General features: G+C 47.3%; 1 protein-coding gene across 3 annotated transcripts in view; it reads left to right on the top strand.

Annotated features, from left to right (window-relative positions):
* The window catches only part of GLI2 (GLI family zinc finger 2), a 69,253-nt gene extending 46,282 nt beyond the window's left edge, over positions 1-22,971 (top strand). For 2 of the 3 annotated variants that reach the window (XM_030487424.1, XM_030487425.1), the window contains 6 exons: positions 814-945; positions 4,591-4,740; positions 8,380-8,544; positions 13,004-13,285; positions 16,395-16,731; positions 17,765-20,257. In XM_030487424.1, the coding sequence (XP_030343284.1) occupies positions 814-945; positions 4,591-4,740; positions 8,380-8,544; positions 13,004-13,285; positions 16,395-16,731; positions 17,765-20,121 (3,423 nt within the window). In that variant the 3' untranslated portion in view covers positions 20,122-20,257. Of the gene's footprint in view, positions 1-813; positions 946-4,590; positions 4,741-8,379; positions 8,545-13,003; positions 13,286-16,394; positions 16,732-17,764 lie in introns of all 3 variants that reach the window. The other variant, XM_030487423.1, reaches the window with a different exon arrangement.
* The last annotated feature ends 556 nt before the right edge of the window (positions 22,972-23,527 follow it).

Genomic DNA, 23,527 nt, shown 5'->3' with positions numbered 1-23,527 from the left:
GGAAGTGTCTGATGCGTGCAGAGCCAACAGTTGTCCTTACCTCTGAATTGTACTAATTACATTGTACGTTATACTACGGTGTAGTTGCCCATGCTTTAATCCTCAGAGCAGCCATAACAAAAATCTTCAGTGCTTCATTTAGCACTGAGGAGCTGGCTAGACAGAGAAGCTATGGAGAGAGCTCACAGCCTGCCCAGCATTAAAGCAACTCATTTATAAGTCCAGAGCCCCCAGAGCTCTGCTCTGCAACCCATTCTTCACTGGGTCTTGCTCAAGCTTCCCAAATTTCCCTGTCTCAGAGGAGTGCTTTGAGGGCTCACCACTTTTACCCTGTGGAGCACTCTGCAGGCATAAATCTTGGGATAAGAATTAGGTATAATTTTCTCATCTATTCAGAGATGCAGAAAACAGAAACCTCTCTCTCCAACCCATGTCAGGTGAGTGTGGTAACCATGAAGCTCTGACTGCTCTGTGGTTTCTTCATGCTCGTATTTCCCCATTGCCCCCCAGATTAGAAGTTTTGCTCCAGCAAAGAACACAAAGGTCAAAAGACTTTCCTGGGACTGCCCACTACCTGGCTGGAGCCAGGCACTGCCGAGACCACGGCTTCAGGGTGTTTCACATCTTGTCATTAACTCTGATCCATTTCTACCAAATCTCTGTTACTCATTATTTCACAGTAATCAAGGATGTTATGTTGCCACAATGAGCAAAGTTTTGTGATCAGTTGATACCTGCCCTGTAATCTATGAGTGACGGAGGAATTCAGATGAAAGAAGTTCGCCTTATACAATGCACCGTTGTGTCTTGCAGGAGCATCTGACAGACCTGAAAGAAGATCTAGATAAGGATGAATGTAAACAGGAGCCTGAGGTTATTTATGAGACGAACTGTCACTGGGAAGGGTGCACAAAGGAATATGACACTCAAGAGCAGCTCGTCCATGTGAGTAATGGTTGGGAGGAAACCCCAGTGATAAATTTGGGTTTCTGTGCACTTGTCCTCATTTTTTATCACTAGCTGCTGTACAGCCAGAGCTCACTCTGGGAGCTACTAAAGGTGCAAATCAGAGATACGGTGTGTAAACACTGCCAAAGCAGGTCACTGCTCCCGAGTTTAGCTGCAAGAAGCCTTTCATAGATTATTTGATGTGCTCTCTTCTCAGCTGCTGAGCCTGCAGTTTCGTCTCCCTCGTGCACAACCCAGTGACAGAAGGCTCTGTGCAGAGGACCTGATCAGAAAATGGGGAAGGGGCCTGCGCCCTTCCCTCTTTGCTGACTGTATTTGCTGAGCCTCCCCATGCACCTACACTAGCTGTGGGTCAGGGATTGCCCATACTGTCCTTAGTCCTTGTCTAAGCCGTGAAAGTCTTTTATGCTGCTGTGACATGAACTGTGGAGCCATATCACCTGGGGGCACTTAACCTGCTCAGCTCATCTCTCCCACAAAAATAGAGCACTTCCAGAGTTTGGAGACGTGCTCCAGACTCTGTATCAGGGCACAAAATATAGAAAGTGGGTTGATTTTTTAAAAAATTGGGAAATAGGGCTTCTGTAATCACAACGATGTCTGCAAACCAGTGTCAGAACTGCTTTCTGAAGGATCCCCAGACCAAGTCATTAATCAGATTTTCAGTTCTAATTAATGCCAAGAACCTTTTGTGTGCTCTCATTCACCTGGGAATCCACCGTTTGGATTCCTTTGGTTTCTGGGGCAACAAATCAGTCAAACTCTGAGTGAGTGCCTGTAAAATCAGACATGATCTGTGTCTGAGCCCCATCCTGCCACCAGCCCAGCACCCTCCCAATCCTCATTTTGGGTCTGTGCTGTAAGCCCCATTTGTTTGAAGGCAGCCCAGAGCTGCTGGGAATTTACCAGTCCCAGCAACGCTGCTGCTTGCAGCAAAATCTTGGAATGAGGAAATTTTGTGACAGGATCTGCTACCTTCTCCTTTCCCTTCAGCCTTCTGCTCCTTGCCTCAGCCAGGCTCCAAGCCTGCTAGGGGCCACCTGTGCGCAGCTCATGTGTAGCCTTCTTCCTGAGGGCTTGTGTGTGCTCTCACCCTCTTTAATATATCTTCATTTTAGTCATGTTTAGACACCACCAAGTAGGCATTAGTCTCCATTTCCCCAAGCTCTGCACACAAACATTATCTTAGCCCAGAGCGGCCACATTCTAAATGATAATTTGGGGCATGTGCTCTTCTTCCATGTAAGGCTACCACCTGCCCACCTCTGCCAGAAGTCACTGGTTCAGTGCAACAAGTCCTTGAGTACAGACAGATTTGGAAATGGTTTTCAGGACCAAATGAGTGATAAGGTGCTTAATGGGTTGCATACTGAATGCCACAGGGCATTGCTTTTCTGGGGTTAAACCACAGCAGCCCTGTCAGATGGGCTGGGCTCATATTTGTTCAGCAGTATTTGTGCGTTTTCCTCTCAGACATAAGAAAAACTCTTTAACTCTGCCCAGAGCAAAGTGCAGGGCAGATCCAGGCAGCTCAGCACAATTTATTTCCAGAGAAAACCCAAAGAAAAATATTTGAAAGAATGTCTAAGATTTTCCTAAATTTGGAAAGTTATAAAAACAGAAGCTTCTGTACTATGATTACTAGCAACATGGGGTTGTGGATTTGGGATGCCCAAAATATACATGAAAATGAAATACAGATGTCATGGGCCAACTTCTGAGAAGGTGGCATCCCACCATGCATGGAAAAACTAGTTTGTCTGCAGAGCAAAATACCTGGGTGTGGAAGGTCCATTCTCCATATACAGTGGGCAACGTGTTTGTAAGAAAAGCGAGTGTCAACAGGGAGCAGCAGGAGTGAGGACCTATTTTTGCAAGCCGCACTGCTTCTCCCAGCCTCGAAGGTCACACTTAATTTGAGAGAAACCTAAGCAAAGCCTCCAGCCAGGTGGGGGTTTGATGGGGTCTATGGAGCCATAGCTGAAGAGTGGTAAGTTGTGCAACTGCTCCTCCACTGTGTGATGGGAAGCAGATGTTGCCCAGTGGGTTAATCAGCCTGAAGGGAGGCTGCAGTCCCCCTCCCACAAATGTGTCTTCCTTTGGCCCAAACAAGACCAAACAGTGAGCCTGTGTACTCCCCAACTGCTAGCATTGCCATGTGTAGTCTTGGTTGCAAGTCAGACTGACTCCCACGCAGAGACAGGAGATGTGTCTTCCCAGTCTGGTGTGGATGTGGTTTAGTGTGTCCACGGTCTCCTGGGGAGTTCACCAGATTTCCACCATCTGAGGCTAAAATCTCGCACCAATGTTATGTTATAAAACCAGACCTGTAGGCAGCTGGGCTCCAAACCCAGCCTCCCCTGACCCTCCCGTCATGCAGCTTTGGCTCTCAGGTGTTTACCCGTGGTGCCTGATGAACCAGCTGATCACCTTGCACCTTCTCTTGTCCCTGGGTAGGCCTGGTGCCCCAGGCAGCAGGTCCCCGTCCCCAGGATTGTGCCACAGCACACAAAATACTAGGGCTGGATTCGGCTGGGACCATGAAGGTCAGTGATTCTGTTTTAATGTGGTTTTGTGTCCTCATGCTGCCTCGCCACCCCAAGAAAGTCTCATCCTAAGCCACAACATGTGTGCCTGGCCTTGGCCAGGGAGATGAAGGCAGGGGCTGGAAAAAAATCTCAGCACAAAAAAGAAAAAAAACCAAAACCCAAACCCAAAGTGGTTTATTTTAGGATTTCCTGTCAGCGAATGTCTGCTGAAAACACAGGAGCGAGGACAGGCATTATTTTTGGCAGCAAGACCCCATTCAGATAGACAGGGCTGCCGCGGGAACAGTGCTGCTAATGGGCTCGTCTCCGGCTCTGTTTATTTTCAGCAGGGCTTCATCTGCCCTGGGCTGGGAAAAAGTGTCTCTCATCTTCCTCCCAGGATGGAGGAAGGCACCGTTCTGGGATTGGCTTTTCAACACCCCAGCACAGGATTTCAGGGACCCAAGTAATTAGCTGTAATTGAGGCTGCCGAGCTTTCCTTGGCGCATAGCTCGCAGATGTTGTCATTTCCTGCCAGCCGCCAGTGCTGGGCAGCAGGTGGATGTCTTAGGGCCGGCGTATGGGCTGACACACAAGCAGGTTTAGAACCATAGAGTCATTTAGGTTGAAAAAGACCTTTAAGATCATGAGTCCAACTGAAGCTTGTCTCCTCCTCTCCCCCATGCTCCAGCAGCACCCCAGGAAAGGGTCCAAGCTGCATAAATGTGGCACAGGAAGGTTCAGCAGAGACAAAAATGACTCGGTCATCCTCCCCAGCAGTGGCATCAGGCAGCCCCAGAGACATCAAGAGGGCTTCTCGTTCCCTGGCACTATGGGTCCCCATTGTTTTTGTGAACTTCCTGTTCATAGCTGCTTTGGACCCAGTGCCCGGTGTGCTGGGTGCTGTGCACCTTCTCCTGCAGGACACACCAGACTGCAGAGCTGACTCCTGTGTCCCTGGTATTATCTGTGCACCTGGGACCCAGGTGCAGTGCTGGACCACAAGCACTGTGGAGGCTTTCATTGTACTGTGAGTGCTTTGCTGGCATCAGCTTTTCTAGGAGTGACCTACTTCTCCCTTCTCTCTTACCAGCACATCAACAACGATCACATCCATGGGGAGAAGAAGGAGTTTGTCTGCCGCTGGCAGGACTGCACACGGGAGCAGAAGCCCTTCAAGGCTCAGTACATGTTGGTGGTGCACATGCGAAGGCACACCGGAGAGAAGCCACACAAGTGCACGGTGAGCTGGCAGGGACACATAGTGCATCTCAGCTTGGCAAGTGGACCTTAGACTTCGGTGGTCACAAAAATGTGTGTGCAGACACAGGCATGGCTGCAAGCAGGGCTCTCCCAAGGTACCTGCTAGCACCATGCTCAGGGCCAGTGCAGTGGTCTGGGTCTGCGAGAGGGTTATAGCTACTTGCAGGTTACACCCTGGGGACAGGAAAAGTGGTGAAGGAGGGTGGTCAAGATGTTAGTTGGCAAAAATGGGTTCACCTGAGAGATCCAGAGTGACTCAAGACAAGTCACTTAAGGTGGAAAAGCAGCCAATTTAATTGCTTATGTCCAAGAAGGAAATCCAGTTACACCACACTGGGGCGAGCCACCTAATCCTAGTCATGTCTAACTCAGAATCACCCAGCACTGCTGCTGGGGCTGCAAGTTTCCCTCATTCATGTGCTCAAGTGTTCTCACAAGCCTATTTCCAGCCTGGAATGCTGGACCAACATCTCCTGCCTCTGCTTTCTTAATCCAGAGGTGAGGTCAACCCTTGGGTGCTTAAACCCCAAGAGGAGCTCAGTCCCCAGACCTTCTGCATGCAAGAAGTACTGCACCTGGTGTTAAACACTACCTGAGAAGAAGCATGAGGTGCTATTTTGTATCTCAGCCCTGTAGGTACCATTCATCTAGCACATGGGAGAGCAGGGCTCATCTCCACCTCGACCTCAAGATATTAAAGCCCTTATCTGTCCTCACACATGGAGTCTCCCACCCCACTCCTGGCTGACATGGGGCAGCCAAGGATGCCTGATGGGGGACACAAAAGAGAAGCAAGCTGTGGAGTTTAGTGGCTGAAGTGTTCACCATCTCTTTTCGTATATGCTTCTGCCCTTTTTCCTCCTGAAGGTCCATCCCTGTCTGTTGATATCCTCTGCTTCCTGCCTTCTCCTCCTGCCAGTTTTTCATACCTCCTCTGCTGTCAGCATTATGCTGTTCTGCTCCCCAGAGTCTCAGGGATGAGCCTGTCTTTCTGCTCAGCAGATGTTTGAGCCCTCCTCCCATATCTTCCTCCTCTTCTTCTCCATTAGTCACTTCCAGCCCTGCTCCCTCCCTGGCTCTGCCCCAGCTCCTGCTTACAAATATTAGGATGTGTATGATTTGCTTGCTGCATGATTCCTTTATCAGTCTTCCAGCCTTGTGTTCATTTAATTTAGAATATAAACTCCCTGGGGCAGAGGGCTATGTCTTTTGTTACCAATCTTCCTTAAAAGTATCAAGGGATATTGATCATTGGTGTGCTACAAAGTAAGCAGTGAGATAAAGTCTAGCCCTGCCATTGCTGGTAGAGGGACTCAGAAGACAAAAAGCAGCAGGGACTGCATCCTCTTGAGTGCTGTAATGGAGCAGGAAAAGGCACTGCTGCACAATCCTGCCTCTTTCAAGCCTCAGCTGTGTCACACTGGAGCAATGACAAGGCTGTGTGTGTTTGAGTCTCAAGTCATCCTCTGCCTCCTGGAGAACTGCAGTCCTTCCACATGCACTATGTTGAAGCAACTCTCCCCAAACTGGAGCACCACTGGTTTCCAATTGCCTGGAGTACATGGCAGCTCTGTAGACGGTGCCCTTCTGTGGCAGAGCATTCTTCGTCCAAGTCTGTCAGTGATTTTTTTCAAAGTGCCGTTTATTTCAGACAAGAAGTTTGTGGTGTGCATAAAGCTACAGATCAGCCCAATGGCAGCCTGGGATTTTGTCAAGGATTATTTCAACAGATGACAGCCAGAACTCCCACTGACATAATCAAATGCACACATAAGAGTGGGAACGACTGATTTGAACGTGCACAGGGTACTTTGCTGAGAGGATCTTACTTGAAAATGTGGCCTCTGCACTTTTTGTCTTAATAACTGTGCATTTTTATGTCAGCATCTAGCAAAATGAGAATGGACGCATAAGTTGCCTCATGCTGAGTTCCCTTTGTTTTCCAGCAAGTGGAATTATGTATTTCAATAACTGTAAGCAACTTGAGTTGTAAAGGACTCTTTGTACAGGGCAAGAGAAGAAAGGGATATACTATACTACCTCAAAGCTGTGGCATGTTCTGTGGGCCAAATGGGCTAATGAAAGTCATCTGAAGAAGGGATACTGGATCCATCCCATCCTGACAAAGCTGTGGAAGAAATCAGCTCTTGCAGGATGCTCCTACTGTCATTGAACCCAACTGGATATCTCAAGAAAGTGGAGCAAATTTGCTTTAAGTCCACCATCCCTATTTTAGACCTTAAAATGAAGCTTAAGTAACCCTACTTCTTTTCCAGCACAACAAAGTTATATGGGATCAGCCTGTGCCCACATGCTTAATGGGTTTCATGGGCTGCATGTCTGCCTTACGCCTTAGCGGTGCAGATGAGTCCTATGCCCGTGGAGCACAAAGAGACAGGTACTGTTGCTATTGCATGCACCTGCCTGTGACCTCTGCCCAAAAGGGCCAGATCTCTGGACCCATAGAACCACACAGCTGCCAACAGGGTAATCAGACACTTTTCATGACCTGTCCTGCTATGACGCCAGTTTCTTCACTGGCCAAGACTCAAACATAGCTATGTGAAGTCCTGTCACATGTGGACTGAACTTGCAGACACATTTGACTGATCTGACTAAAATGCAATACCTTGAGGCTTGCATACATTACAACAGAAGAAACTACTTGTTGAAGTTTAAAGTGTGTTTTAAGGTGCTTGCATAGGAAGTGCAACTTTCCAATGCTCCCAGCTGAACAGTGAGTGCAGCATTTAGCTGGAAGAGAGCCTTGCATTTCTTATAACTTCTTCCAGTGTTTGTAAGTTCCCACTTGTTTGGTCAGAAAGTGTTTAAGATGGCTTTCCTGGTTTGAGGTGAAACCCTCCCATGCTGCAGACAGGTCAGGTGCAGGCAGAAGCCTTCAGCCCAGCCAGAGTGGAGGGTGGCAGGACTTACATCACCCAAAGCCTCACCATGTCTCCTAAGCTGCTCCTTCTCATTTTGTGGGCAGTTGGGTTCCTTCCAGTCGGAAGCTTCCTGGCCTGTTCTGTCATCCAAATATCATTTGTCTTCAAGACTGAGAGTCTTGGGTTTTAAACTGGTAATGTCAGACCAAATGACCACAGCATCCTCCAAGGGTAGATCCAAGCTCTAATTCGGGAAACTTCAAATCTTGCTAGATTTCTGCTTGTGTGTTAGAGAATGGTCTGGCCTTTCTAGTGCTGGTGCTAGTGAGGTTGCAAGGCTGGTCACACTATCAAGAAGCTGTCAGTTGTCTGGTGGGAGGGAGAGGTCCTCTGTTTCTGAGTGTGTTAGCTGCAGACAGATGGCAGGAGGGGCTAAGAGAGCCCTTGTAGGAGTGGAGGGGTGTTCAACCCTTCTGGAAAAAAGAGTCTCTTGTTGAAATGTCAGGTGGGTACCCAACAAGGAGCAGCACCTTAAATATGACTCACTGCTGAAACTCTCAGCCAGCCTAGGGAAGCGAGTTCTCCCAACAAAGTGAATGTTGTTCCCTAAAACACAAGTCCTTTAAAGGGAACGAAGAAAGAAAGAATGAGAAACAGACGAGAAGGGTTTAAGCAGGGGGAAAATAAAATTTTTCTGGTTAATTAATCACTCCTCTTACGTTTTTTTATTTTAGTTTGAGGGTTGCTCCAAAGCCTATTCCCGCCTGGAGAACTTAAAGACACACCTGAGGTCCCACACTGGAGAAAAACCCTATGTCTGTGAACACGAAGGCTGCAATAAAGCCTTTTCCAATGCCTCGGACAGAGCCAAGCACCAGAACAGGACACATTCCAATGAGGTAAGCCTGGGCTCACCGCAGCTCAGCGGAGGGTTGGGGTTTTTTTATTTTGCTGACAATAAATATACACTTTACATGCTGGACTCAGGTGAAAAAAAACCTACTGTAATGAGAGTTTTTTCTTATTTTTTAATGGGATTTATTTTGCTGGAGAGCCAGACCACGTTAGCTTTATATTTATGAAAGCCATGTTTGAAATCATAAACAGATGTTAAAGTATGCAAACTTTTTAATTGGCTTTGGAAATTAAAACATGAATTTTCCAAATTTATAATTTTTAATAGTGCAAATAGGATTGTACAGTTGTGCATGTGGTGTTTAATATTATTGTGGAGCAGACTTGCAGTAGTATAACTGCTACCCTGGATCCTGAGGCTCTGGAAATAATACTCCCTCCATCGTTTGATGTACAATGATAGAGCACAATGCAATGCTTTGTTAACCTTGGCTAATTAAGACTTACTATTAGTAGCTGCGGAGCAGAGGAAATTGCCTTTATTGTAGCGCATGTGATGGTCTGTTGCAATCAACCACAGCCAACAATTGAAATTTATATTACTACTAATTAGCTGACAGGGGAAGAAAAAACAACACTCCAAAGTTCTAATAGTGTTTGCAGCCATGACGAATTCAGTGTGTAGCCTAATTTGCAACAGTTAAATACAGACTATTGGAGAATGAAACGCAATTGACACGGATGACAGCTTTTTAAAGTGGTGCTGTGTCTACAAAGGACTTGTTGGAAGTATTTCTATATCTGGCATAACAGGAAACCAGTGATAACCAAAGGTCTTTAGGTTTCAGAGATTCTGTTAGAGTCACAAGAAGAACTCAAAGTCTAGGATACCCTTCCATGCTGTGTGATGCTGAGACGTACCCAACGAATGACCCAGATCCCAGTGTTATTTTAATTGGTTTGAGTATGAACCCAAACGTCAGAATTGTCCTTCACCAGTAAGCCACTTCCCCAGCAGCACACAGGTTAAAATTAATTCATATCCACACTGGCACTGGGTAATTTAGGACTGATTTAAGGCTACACCAACCTTGAGGCCAGGAGGGACCAACAAAGTGTGCAACCTCCCGTTCACTCAGCAACCTTCAATCCCAGTAACTGGTGTTCGACTAAAACAGCATTTGCTCTCTGTTAATGCGTCTTCCCCTGAAAGGTACGCAGTTGTGATTTAATATCACACTTCAGGTATTATAAATTGCTTGTTTTCCAGCCCTGGATGCTTTCTCTGCCTTCCTCCAGTGCTGGATCCAATGTCCCTCTCATCATTGCCATTTCCACCTCATAACACTACAATGTTAAGTCACTCTCCATCTTCTTTCTCATAAGCTAAGTAAGTCAATCAAGCCACTGAAGATTCCCATTACTGCAGCATTTTTTCCTGTCCTTAAATCAATTTTACATCTCTCTTCCATCCTTAAGGATTCTCATGTGGATGGATCAAGCCTACTGGTACAACTTTCAGTGCTGGATAGAGACTCACTCTGACCAGTTTCTGCACACTGAAGCAGTACGTGAGCTGGTTTTTGCCCATAGATCACTTGAGCATGGCTCCCTAGAGCTTTTCCAGGATTCTTCCTAGGCAGGCCAGAGTTTCACTTCTTGTTGGGCCACCTGGTGTCCCCATGTCCCTACATGCAGAATTTTGGCTTTGGCTGTAGTATTAAACGTCATTTCTTTGATGGGATCAGTTTCCCAAGTGATCCAGATCAGGAGCTGCACTAGATTTGGGATGACTCCTTACTTTTTCTGAGCAGAGCTTGGACACAGTTGAAGGTCTGCTTCTTTGTGTTCCCATTGTGCAAGAAGGTGAGGCTGTAGGAGGAGCAGCCAATTCCTTGTCTATGGTGGACCCTGATCTAACGTGCTGAACTTGGCACAGGCTGCATCCAGCAACACATATTAAAGACTCAAGTGACAGATAGAGATTTCATCCTCAGCTGTTGCTTTCCCCGGAGGATGCCAAAGCCTTCTCAAATGCAGAAACAGCATAGCCACTAGTGGAGGATTTGTACAAGATCAGCTGAGCCTTACCGCAAGAACTACGTGGCACTGCATGATCTTACATTTTGCAGTCATGCTCACTCCTGAACTGCTGCTGTTCAACCCTCCTATATGCAACACAGGCATGCCTCAAGACTTGTGGGATATCTGTATGCTGTGTGTAATGGTTCTCTGGGCCATATATTTGACATCCTTTTTTTGAGTAACATACAAAATGATCCTTTACAACAGATGGCATCCCTCATGGCAAAGCTTATTGCATTGGGCAGCAGTCCCAGGTGAGAGTCCTGCAATCGGCTGTGGCCATGACAAGTGGGTTAGCAAACTGCACTGAGACCTTGGCTCACAAAACCACATGGATGCAAAGCAGGAGTTTGTGGCCGTGAATATTTCTCATTACCCATCAGTAACTCTATCACGGTTCCTAACTACCTACTAAATATTTCCATCAGCTTGCAGTGTTTACATGGGATACACCACAGTTCCAGAGTTAGTCATTCATGAGTCCTCTAAGGGGGAAGTTCCAGGTTCCCTGTATTTGTCTCCATCATTCTGTAATAGGATGTAGGTGTATGGTCCAAACATGCTGCAGTTCGAGGCTTGTCATATATTACCACACTGGCTTTTGTTTGATTGCTGAAATTTCCTATGTGCTATTTCATTTTAAGCTTTCAGTGACTATTCGAATCCCTTCAGGGGATACCTTCAAAGCTTCTCCTGGGAAAAGGGCTTTCCTCTCATGACCGGTCTCCAGTGCATACACAAAAGAGTGGCACAAATTCATAGCCAGCCAAAGACTCAGAGTGACATTTTCTCCAATTCAAGCTAAACATGGGTAAAATAGCAGAAATTCATTTTTGCTGAGTGCCTCCAGTTCTCCCAGCCCAAGAAGTATCATGCTGTAGGTGTATGGGAGTAGGACGAAGGCATCTGAGATATCCAAATTGTTAACTTCACTAGGGCATACACTGCATTAGATGTCAAAACCTGGATAACTCAGGGGATATATGAAGGCATCCCAATAAAACAGCAGTTGTGCTCAGTTCACTTGCAGGAGCTATGGCCTGATGAAGAGGATGGTAATGTAGGCAGAGTGTCTGCTGTCCAGGCAACAGTGATTGTGTTACCCTGATTACCAGTGTCTGAAAAATCAGAAATTTTGTGCTTAAAGGATCTTTCTAAAGTATTCTTGACCTATTTTATGTAGAGTTTTTTAGCATGTGTGATGAGGGTTCTGTTCTTTAGAATTGGTTTTAATAGGAGCAATAATATTTCTATAATTCATTGTCCAAAAGGTTGCATGAGATTCATAAATGAACTGTCTTACCTTCTATGCTTTGGTATACCCAGCTTTAAAATATATTTAATATTTACGTCAGTGGAGTGTTATGAGGATTTAGTTTGTTCAAGTGATGTGCCAAGATCAGTCATGAAGCATGTTATTGAATAAAAACCAGATTTCCAATGTTTTTCATGTGATGATGCTGGCTTTCTCCAAACAATATATAATCCTTTGTATTTTTACACTTAAGCTTCTGGATGAAATTACAGAACAGATAAAAAAAGAGAATAGGAATGGTCATTTTGGGTAGCCTTCAAAAAACATCCGTTTTTTTTCATGGACCTATCCTAGTGCATTGGCAGAAAAATACTTGGAGTAGCTGTGAGGCTGAAAGCAGAACTTGTCATGAATTCAGAGCTTCCAGCGCAGCAGCACCAGCTCAAACAACTGCAGCACTAATACACTTTGGAATTGGAAACTCCAAAAAAAAAAAAATGTAAAAGAAGAAAAGTATCTGTTTGCTGACTTCTGTTTTCAGAAGCGTGGCTTCAGCCTTGTTTTCCTGTGGCAATCAATGATTCATGATTTCGGGACTAGAGTGCTATCGTCTGAAAAATGCATTCCATGCCTGTGGTTTGTTTTGCACAATAACAGATTTCAAGGTGACAGGTGCTGGAGTGGTATGATAGATTGGGTAGTGTGAATCCAGTCTGGCTTGGTTTCCCTGGAATTCCATCAGCCAGAAGATCTCACACATTTTCTCAGTGTAGACCCCACCTTAGCAGAGAGAATGCGTTATGCCCAGTCCCCTACATCACCTCCCTCCCATCCATAATCAGGAAACATTCCTGTGGCCACCCAAGCAAACACATACATGGGAAAGTAATATTAGGAAAATATTTCATGAATTCTTAGCTGTCTTTTAATCCAGAAACTGAAAACAAGGTGTTTAGCCAACATAAAATGACTGGCCAGGTCTGTGTGGATCAGCAGCAGTCCATATATCACATCTTAGAGATCCCAGTCTTACAGAATCCTGCAGAGCAGATGCTCCACATTTTGCTGCTGCCAGCTGCTATGCTCATTGTATTTGCTTGGCCCATACGCTGGAATATTTGGACGTGTTCTAAATATAACTCAAGATTTGCTTATATTGACAGAAACCCTACGTCTGTAAAATCCCTGGCTGCACAAAGCGATACACAGATCCTAGTTCCCTCAGGAAACACGTCAAGACCGTGCACGGGCCTGATGCCCACGTCACGAAGAAGCAGCGCAACGATGTTCACCCGAGGCCACCTCCACTCAAGGAAAATGGGGACAACGAGGCAAGTGCCAAGCAGAGCAGCAAGGTTTCAGAGGAGAGCCCCGAGGCCAACAGCACCACAAGGAGCATGGAGGATTGCTTACAAGTCAAAACAATAAAGACGGAGAATTCTGTGGTAAGAGCAGTTGCTCTTGGCAGAAATGATGTGGCCCCTAGTTTCTCCAACACAATGAGGGCATGAAGCATTTGCATGCCATTTACCTCTCCGGGCAGTTTCCCTTCACCTGCCAACAGCCTAGAGTTCATGTCCAGAGATGAAGCTGCAAGTCAGAGAACAGTCCAGTACATTTTGTGCCTTCCTACCCATCATCACAAATTCCCGCTCTTGTAGTCGTGGGGGCCATGTGCTGCCCAGTGTTGAGCTTGGCCTCCCTGTGCTGTTAAAGTTGGTAAAACTCAAGAGTGTTGTGGTCAAGTGAGCTTTACGCGTTACCTACCTCATCATTTTAAATTGAGCAACAGTTGAAGCAGAATTCCTGGCTTAAGCAGTCCCTTTTCTCCTCCTCCCTGTATCCTTCACTGTTTTTCTTTCCAGGTTGCTACTGCACAGCAGTTTTCCTGGCACAGCTTTGTTGTGGGCTGTCTGATGAAGCCAGTGGGGATAAAAGTAGCTGGCTTACTTTTGTTGGGATCTTAAAGCAATTTCAATTCCGTACTCAGAAACAAAGAATCTCTAGGGTTAGCAGGGACCTCTTGTGATTGTCTAATCCAACCTCCCTACTCCAGCAAGGTCAGCTAGAGCAGATTGCTCTAAGTACAGGAGTACTGTAGTGTACAGGAACACATGACTCCCAACTGCCACAGAAAATTGTAGTGGGATAATGGGGCAGAGAAGTGAAACCAGGATTAAACATGGGAGCAATGCTGTGGCCCACAGAGTACAGGCTTGCAGGCAGCCGTCATCATGCTTTACAGCCCCATGAGTGGCCATCAGCTGAAGCAAAGACCATTTGTCAGCCTCCTGGCCATTACAGCACCTCCTTAGTAGGCAATTGTGTGGTCGAAGGTCCTAATGAGGTGTGTACAGTAATGGATCCAAACACATTCAAGTCTCTTCCACCCCATACAGGGAGCCCACCTGCTCCTCAGCACACCACTGGTTGGTGGAGGAGATGGATCATTGCAGCACACAGGTCACTTTTGCCTTTTGATGTTTTTCTTCACCTTCATACCCAAAAGTTCTGGTCTGCTGCACCAGCTTACAGTAGGGCAGGTTATGGTCTGGATGAAGCAGTAAAGACCTTCACCTGCAAAGGAGGGTGTTCCCATAGTCCCCAGACTTCTCACTATTGCTGAAAGGACTCTGAGCTCCAAAGCACATATTTTGTTGATTTGAATCCAGGATAAAAGATTGTTATTCCTATGAAACAACATGCCCTGAAGCTACAAAGATTTTTCTCAAAAATGTTAAGGGATGTGTTGTTGGACAAATTACTAATGAGCAGCATGTTTCAGTTGGGAAGGAGTTGTGGATTTTCACATCCAAAGTGTCTCTAAATGACTGAAGGAACAGTTTTACTGTGATGAGGCTCTGTGTTGGGTTACAAAAATTGAGTGTGAGAACCACTGGACAGAATGACCTCTCTCCAATACTCTTTCTCCATGTGTTTTTTTGGTTTTTTTCCTATGAAAACATGGACACAATCACGGCTCCCTACCCTGTTTCTCCCGAAGGTGTGAGGTTGTTTTCCTGGGGCTCTGTGCTCCCGGGGTTGCAGCCAAGCAGTCTCTCTGGCGGCAGGGCCATGGGTCAGATATCCTGTCCGCTCTCCCCATCCAGTGCTGCGTGCTTCACTTGTGCACATCTAACGGGCAGCGTCTGACCTGGCAGGCCCATGTCCAACTCCTGCTTCCTGGTTAAGGTCAGGGTGGTGGGAGGGGTGAGATGTTTCACTGGTTCCCATCACTCCGAGGCCCATTGTTTTGACTCATCTTTGGGTCTCATCCCAGACACATAGAGGTGGGTGGGAAGTCTCTCCTAGGGTTTTTTATCTGGGCCCCAAAAAGGGGAAGGCAGGGAAGGTGGGGTACAGGAGAGGGGGGGAATATTGGCAATGTGTGTTGTATTCTGCACTCCCCTCTTCCTCCTTTTACTAACATGGTCCTTTCTGTTTCTGCTGTCTTTGTCCTAACAACCTGTTCTTTATTCCCACTTACCCTTCCTTACTCTACCTTCCTAAGGACAGTCGGTACTAAGGTGAGCAAAGAAATCCTTTGTATTAAAATAGCTGTATAAAGCACGGTCTCCTGCAGACCTCCTGTCTCCAGCTAACCCTCGCAGGGTGCAGGCAGAGGCATGCGGAGCAATGGGGAGGGGCAGGGGATATTTGCTTGAGTGCAGAAAGGGGGAGGACACAGTGCCTGAGGATTTCCTTTGACAGCTTTCTTCCAGCATCACAACTTGCTATTAAATCCTGGGATTGCAATCTCTATCATCCCGATTTAAGGGCAGTGAGGCCATCAGAGCCAGTCAGCCCTGCCCATAAGGGCTGCTACAGAGCAAAGTAAAACACTGCATCACCCTGCACTCCCACTTTGGCCTGGGGCAAAGTACGTTGCCTTTCCAGCACTCCCATTTTTGCTGGAGCATGGGCCTGGAGCAGAGAAGCCAAGGCATCCTGTCTGGTAGCAGCAAGTTCAGACCATTTAGTGTCTGCTGCAAATAAACTACTCAATGTGATATGCAATTCCTAATGTAAATGAAATAAATATTTATGGTGCTTATCTGCCTAATCTGCAAGTGGGAGTTTGCAAACAGTGAATCAGGTTTTTATCTGGCTGGGAAGTTTGTCAGCTAACCTAATTATATGTTAGGGTATTTTAAAGACAGAAATATGTTGTGTCTGAAATACTTAGGCCTTGATCTTATGTTAGATAAGCCGTTGCTTGCTGCAATATACCTTGCACAACCAGGTAACGTGCTGATTTTCTTCAAGATTCATCTGTCCTTAATCTTTTGGAACAGCAGCATTTGGATTCTCTCCATCCTCCAGTTGAACCCACCGTAGTTTTTCCAGCTGTGGGGTGCTGCCCTGCCCTCCTCCCCCCAGGAAGGTGCCCCTGCCCTCTGGTAGAGCTGAGATCCTGCAGCAGGGAAGGGTAACAAGAGAGGGGAGAGCCTGGGATAGGGCCCAGCATGTGGAGCCTGCTGGGGATGTTGGGCTCCTGATTTCTTTCCATCCATGTTTCCACCTCCCCAACTTCCTCTCTTTTCCTTCCCCAAGATGTGTCAGTCCAGTCCTGGTGGCCAGTCGTCATGCAGCAGTGAACCGTCACCCCTTGGCAGCACCAACAACAATGACAGTGGAGTAGAAATGAACATGCATAGTGGGGGAAGTCTGGGAGATCTGACAGCATTGGATGACAATGCTCCTGTTGTGGACTCAACAGTCTCATCTGGTAATTCGACAGTCAGCCTGCACCTAAGGAAACACATGACAACGATGCAACGACTTGAACAGCTGAAGAAAGAGAAACTCAAGACAGTTAAGGATTCCTGCTCATGGGTGAGCCCAGCTCCACAAGCCAGAAACACCAAGCTGCCTCCCATCTCAGGAAACGGTAAGCCCTGGGCTATGTGTTGTAGGAACCCTCCAGAGTCTGACTCAGGTTTCATAACCAAGAGTCTGCCCTGGAGGAGGATCATTTCTTATTGCCTCTGAGTCAGCCCTTGCTGGATAGAGGTGTCAGGTAAAATGCAGAGCTTGGGTGTAAGCACAGCTATCTGGTGATGTGCAACAGAAGCCCAGATGCTGAGTGCTACAGAGCTATGAACGGAGGCAGAGGTGTTGGTGTCCTTGTTTCTTAGCTTGCCCAGGACACAGCCACATCTGTCCTCACTGTCCTAGTAGCAGCCGCAAGACTGTTTGGGTTTGTTCCAGCAGTAACAGTTCCCCCAGGGCCAATGTGCCTCCTGGGAGACTGCTGGAGCACGGCAGCAATCCAGACAAGTCCTCCATCCCTGATCTTGCTCTGACAGGCCTTTTGTCACTTTGAGAGCTCCTGGCTGTTGCCTACAGCTTCAAATGCTAGTTTCCCATTGCCTGATGATTCCTGATAAAGGCATTTTTATGATCCCTTCAGTGCTCCTCTAACTTTGCCAAGAAGTCCCAAGGCATAGGGCCTGGGTTATACTAAACCTTGGGGCTTAGTATATTGGAGCTTCTTGGTGTACTCTGGGAAGAGCCTTTGAATGTCAACTTTTGGGCTCTCAGCCTCCTATCCCTGACTGCTGTGCAGCTGTGGTTGTAGCTATGTGCAGTCCCTGTGGCTCTGTCACACCAGTCCTACATTTTTCTACTAAGAGAAGCCCGTGTGGAGGCACTTTCTCCGCAGCTGAGTATCAGTGGGGTACACATTGCAAAGACTCTGCAGCAGGGACTTCTTATCTTCTCCCTCAGTCTTCTTGCTCTTTGTACATGGACGCAATGCTGGAGAAGAAGCTTTGAATTCACTGGCAGCAAAAGAAATTCACTATCATTCCCATAAAATATTTGGAGGTGGCTTTGTATGTCTGTATTTGACACTAAGAATACTACCAAGTGAAATTTCTCAGCTAACTGAACCTTTTCCTTCCCTGTAACCTTTCTCTCAGGCTCCATTCTAGAAAATAGTGGTGATTCTTCTGCTACACTGCCTAATCCCAGAATAATGGAGCTGTCTGTCAATGAGGTTACGATGCTGAACCAACTCAACGAGCGCCGTGATAGCACAACAAGCACCATCAGCTCCGCCTACACTGTCAGCCGCAGATCATCAGGGATCTCTCCATACTTCTCCAGCCGCCGTTCCAGCGAGGCTTCACAGCTCGGGCACCGTCCCAATAACACAAGCTCTCCTGACTCCTATGACCCGATTTCAACAGATGCCTCCCGTCGGTCGAGCGAGGCAAGCCAGTGCAGCGGCATGCCAGGTCTGCTGAACCTCACACCAGCTCAGCACTACAGGCTGAAAGCCAAGTATGCAGCTGCCACTGGGGGCCCTCCTCCAACTCCCCTGCCAAACATGGAGAGAATGACCCTGAAGAACAGGATCTCACTTATGGATGGACCAGACCCCACCTTGCCCTCCGTCCGCCTCCCGCCAGGACCCAGGCGTTGCAGCGATGGTAACACCTATGGCTACCCATCAGCTACTGCATTTCCCCACGAGGTGGCGGGCAACTGCACAAGGCGGGCAAGTGACCCGGTGAGGAGACCTGCTGGAGACCCCCAGGCCCTCGCACGAGTTCATCGCTTCAACAGCACCAACAGCATGAACCCCTTCCATCCTCCACACCCTGCAGACAGGAGGAATTTTGGCCTCCAGAGCTACGGGCGCTCGGATGGGAGCGTGCCCCGGCACACCTACTCGCCCCGGCCACTGAGCATCAGTGAAAACATCGCCATGGAGGCTATGTCTGGGGAGGCGGAGGCGCCTGTTGGAGATGACGACATTATGCTGCCAGATGACGTGGTGCAGTACATCAAATCCCAGAGCAATGGGATGGCAGCTGAGAGCACTTCCATGGGGTACAGCAACGAGATGCAGAGCTTCCAGGGAAGCGGGAAGCTGCAGCCTCCAGCCTTGCCTGGCCAGCGCAGGATGGCTGTGGCTGAGGTGAGCATGAGCCACTTGGGACCCATGATGGCAGAGTGTCCCATGAGTTTTGACACTTCCTCAGACATGAATAAAAATAACATGCCGGTCCAGTGGAATGAAGTCAGCTCAGGTACAGTTGATATGATGTCTAATCAGTCAAAGCAACAGTTTTCACAAGGGAACTTAGCAGTGATCCAGCAGAAGCAGAACTTTGGTCAGTACCAGAACTACAACCAGCAGCAGATGCAGTTGCCAGAGAACAGTATGAACATAACACAGCAGAGCTTTATGCAAAGAAATGTGGGCATGGACGGGCAAAGGCTAAACTGTATGCAGCTGCGACAGCAGCCAATGAGCCTAGGCACTGGTATGAACCCTGATCTGGGCTTGCACACTGGGTATAACCAACCTCATCAGATGCTGAGCCCCAGTGCAATTAGTGGCAACCCAAATCAGATCGCTCCTTCTTGTAGTAGCATGGCAGCAAAGTCTGGACCCCACCTTCACCCTCAGCAAATGGACATGGCAACTGACCCTTCTTTAATGGTTGGCAGCAACAGCGAGCGCACAATGCTGGGCCAGGTCATGCACGAACCGAGTCAGCAGAACTACTCATCTCAGGCGACCCACCTGAACTTCCCCATGGCTCAGGAGGCCTTTCATCAGCCCGTCATGACCTCCAACCAGCCCAGCTTTGAGCCTCAGCAGAGCATGATGGGCTCAGTGGCACAGGCGTATGCACCCGGCATGGTCCAGCCTCATCCTCCACCCGAGCCCAGCCCAGCAAACAGATCCCGAGGCCTCCGCACCGTCCAGCAGCTGGGCTACATGAGAACTCCCCACCCTACAAACACCGTGAGCCCGGGCCAGGAGGCAGCAGAGGCCATGCACAAAAGAACCAGCGACGTGTTGTCAGCACCAGCCCAGCAGTGCACAGATGGCGCAAGGGAAAACAATTTGATGTACTATTATGGTCAAATCCACATGTACGAACAGAACAGCAGCTTCGATAATCACACGGACTGCCGAGTCAGACAGCAGCAGTGTGCATTGAACAGCAAGCCGGCCACTCTGCCTTCCCCGGGTGCGAACCAGGTGTCCAGTACTGTGGACTCACAAGGTCTTGAACCACCCCAGATAGATTTTGATGCCATCATGGACGATGGGGACCATTCGAGCCTGATGTCAGGAACCCTGAGCCCCAGCATCCTGCAGAACCTCTCCCAGAACTCCTCTCGCCTGACGACTCCACGAAACTCTCTGACACTGCCGACCATACCCACGGGAATAAGCAATATGGCAATAGGCGATATGAGCTCCATGCTAACCACGCTGGCAGAAGAGAGTAAATTTCTAAACATGATGTCATAACAGTAAAGCACAAAGCCTTAGTGCTATCTGAGGGGCTCTGCGTGAAGCAGTTTTATGAATGTGCTTTTCAAAAATAATCTGTTTCAATAGCATAGATTTTTTTTATAAGTATTAAATACATTAAAGTGGTTCAAAATAATTCTTTTTTAAAGTCTCTGTACAGAAGTATGCAAACTATATCCAGGCAGTTCAGCACCACAAGGGTGCACCTCTAGTATTATTTTTTGGCTTGGTTTCCCAGAGCACTGAACGGTATCACCACCAAGCTAGGAGACAGCATAAGCGTGGTTAGAGATGAAACCCTCCCTCCCCGGCAGCCCTGTAAATAGCACTCGCCACCATTTTCCGTTAGTTATGTTTGCAAAAACTCACGTTTTCAACCCGCCCCAGAAAGAAATGGGAGGATGTGGTTTTGATCAGAGTAAAAGCCATACTACGTATTCTGCTCTGATGAGAGTAGGGTTTAGTTACGTCTTCAAACAAGCCCTCTGCCAGCAGTATTGTTTTATACCGTAAATACCTTTGTACCTTGCAAAGAGCGTTGATTCCAAACAGCTTCTCAGCAAAGTGCCTTACCATGCTTTCTTGTTAAGTAGCCGAGGCCTCTCTTCCTTTAAAAATCAAATATAGTGTATTGCCAGAAGCGTATATAAAATGTACATTTATAAAAACATAGTGGTGTTTCTGAGAAAACACTGGAAAGACACATTGATGAGACACATAAAAGGTGAATGCACTCTTTGATCAGATGTGTTTACAATATGGTTTATCTCATGTGCAGAGTGGAGCAGAGGCCTGGGAACAGCAATCACTGGGAAATAATCCCCCCGTGGCAAGAAGGCTCCGGCGTGCAGACTGACACACACGCATAACTTTGCGCCTTCTGAGCACAGTGACTTTCTGCGGGGGCCCCACATGCATCTTTAATGTCAGATCTCTGAAGCATGCATTACCATATCCCTGTGCAGCTTTGCAATGGCTTCGCTTTCTGTTGGGTTTTCCATGTTGAGGTGCTCACGTACAAAAGCGATGGTGATGGAGAGAATTTTATGATCGTTTCAGCTCGGTCTGCACTGTGGCAGCATTGTGGGAGCTGGTTTATCTGTCCAGGGTTCATCTGTGTAATATACTCCATGCAGGGCTCTGACTGGGCTCCATACACGCAACAGGCGCATGGCCGCGCTGATGCAAGGCCAAGCATGAGCTAATACACCCTGCCCTACAAGGACACTTGCTGGCATGCACCCAGTGCTACATTAACATGTCCCACAGTTTTGGTCAGCATCAAAAGAGCTGCTTTATCCAAAAACTATGCCATGGGGAAAGCCTGGGACATTAGTTTGGCTAGTGCTTTGTGCTACAGTATATATATACTCTTTGTACCCAGCCTTGTTCCATGTAGCACTGCACCTGCAGTCTACAGTGTAAGCAAACATCTGGATAATCTCAAAACAGGTATTTGAGTCAAAATAGTAGTTTGGTCAGTGAAAATCTCCTGGAAATGTCCTTGGGGAAGAGATGGGAGGAGCAGGACCTCCCAAAGCCAAATCTTCCACCAAAATATAACTGCTTGTAATAATGATCAGCTGTTTCCAGACCTGTCCTATCTGACACTGAATTAAAACTTTCTTAGTTGCATTATTTATTTTTACTGTCATTAGACAAAAGGGTATAGATGGTGGGGTGCATGTGCTTGGGCAGGAGGCTTTGCTTAACTTCTGACTGCGTTGGACAGACAGCTCTCCTCATCCTGCTTTCGTAGCATCCAGTGCTTCGTATCACGTATGGTGAAGGGCGGGGAACAAGTGTGACATCCCTCCCCAGGTTCTCAGAGTTTGACTAGACAAGCTTCACTTTCTCCTTCTTGTCTCCCCTCCTCCTCCCATATGTGTGTGATGTTCTCACTTGCGTCTGCCTCTGCCCCCTGCACAGGACAGGGACAGCTCTATAGAGGTGCTTTCTGGTGTTGCTGTTTTCCTTCTGCACAAACTGATGTCAGGCTCGCTCTTCGAAGCATTTCCAGGGGCTGGCATGAAAATGCCATGTGTTACCTCCAGGCAAACTTTGTGATAACAGTACACCAGCAATCATGCTTGGCAGTGGTGGGCTGGGACGGCGCTGCTGCCAGGTAGCCCTGGGTACGGCTGTTGCAGGGAGGTGCTGCTCTGCATCCTGCAATCTCACCGTCCTCATCCCAAACGCAGAGGGTGCACACAGGTCACTCTCACCACTGCCCTTCACCCCTCAAGGCCCCCATGGCTCTTGCTGATGTCCAGGGTGCATGAGGACAGGAAAGCGAAGCAAGGTGCCTGGCTGTTTGTTTGTGTCTCTCATGAAAGCTGTGTCTGAAGGGATTGTTTTATAGTCTGCTGTATATATTCTCCTGCAGTTACTGACCTTGCCCTTGCTTTTGCATTTATGAAAAGAGGGCAGTACATATTTTAGGACATTGTATGTTGTCCTGGATGCTTGGAGTACAACTGTGCATCCCTTGTGCTGAGATGGATCAGGCTTTTGTGTGTCCTTCAACTGCTAATCTGATTTTTTTCAACAGCTGCATAGGGCAATGATGGCTACTGAGTCCCTCTTCACAGATATCTCATTAGCGAAAGATCAAATACAAAAGCAAAACCAAATCTCCAATGACCTGAGATTTCTCAGACTTTCCAGTGGTGGTCTTCCTTCATTTACTGAAAAAGTATTAAAATAACCATTCCAGCACTGTATATATTATGTATAGAAGACATCATTACCAAAAGTACTGTAGGTGAATTGTTCTGTCAAATTTGTATCTTAAGAACATTTTTAGCTGTTTTCTACATCATAAGAATGGAGGTAACATGCTGAACCTGTATATAAACCTTTTGTACATTAAAAAGTAATTTTTTTCATAATTCCTTGTGTCTGTTGTTACTGCTTTTTGTTGGTAATGGTGATTGGTCTTGGTCTGTCATCACACCAACACAGTTGGACTCTGGTGATGCTTAGGAACAGCTGGTGAGGAGCTGATGGGGCTAGTATGTGAGTCACTGCACGGATGTGCAACAGTCTTGCCTTGAAGAGCTTCCAGTCAACAATGAGATAGAGGTGCAGAAAGAGAGGCAGTGAGGCTGAGGATGACAGTGCAGCAAGGACAGCACAGGAGAAGGGCTTAAAGCAAGGGCTGGAGAAATTTGGCAGCCAGAAGATTCATGGTAAAATGGCTGCTGACCATCTTGATCAGTGTCCAAAAGGAGACAGAAATAGGACAGATCAGCAGAGCTGTGATGGGCCATGACAGCTACAAGTTGAATATTGGATTTGGAGAAAGGAGAAATGAATCTGTCCGTTATGTATGTAACGGGAAGCGGTGATACAGTGAGCAACAGATACATTGGTTGTGATCAAGATTGGTTGTGAGCAAGAG

The sequence above is a fragment of the Strigops habroptila genome, chromosome 5, assembly GCF_004027225.2.
Source record: "Strigops habroptila isolate Jane chromosome 5, bStrHab1.2.pri, whole genome shotgun sequence".
NCBI classification, from domain to species: Eukaryota; Metazoa; Chordata; class Aves; order Psittaciformes; family Psittacidae; genus Strigops; species Strigops habroptila.
This window is presented reverse-complemented; position numbering and strand designations above follow the sequence as displayed.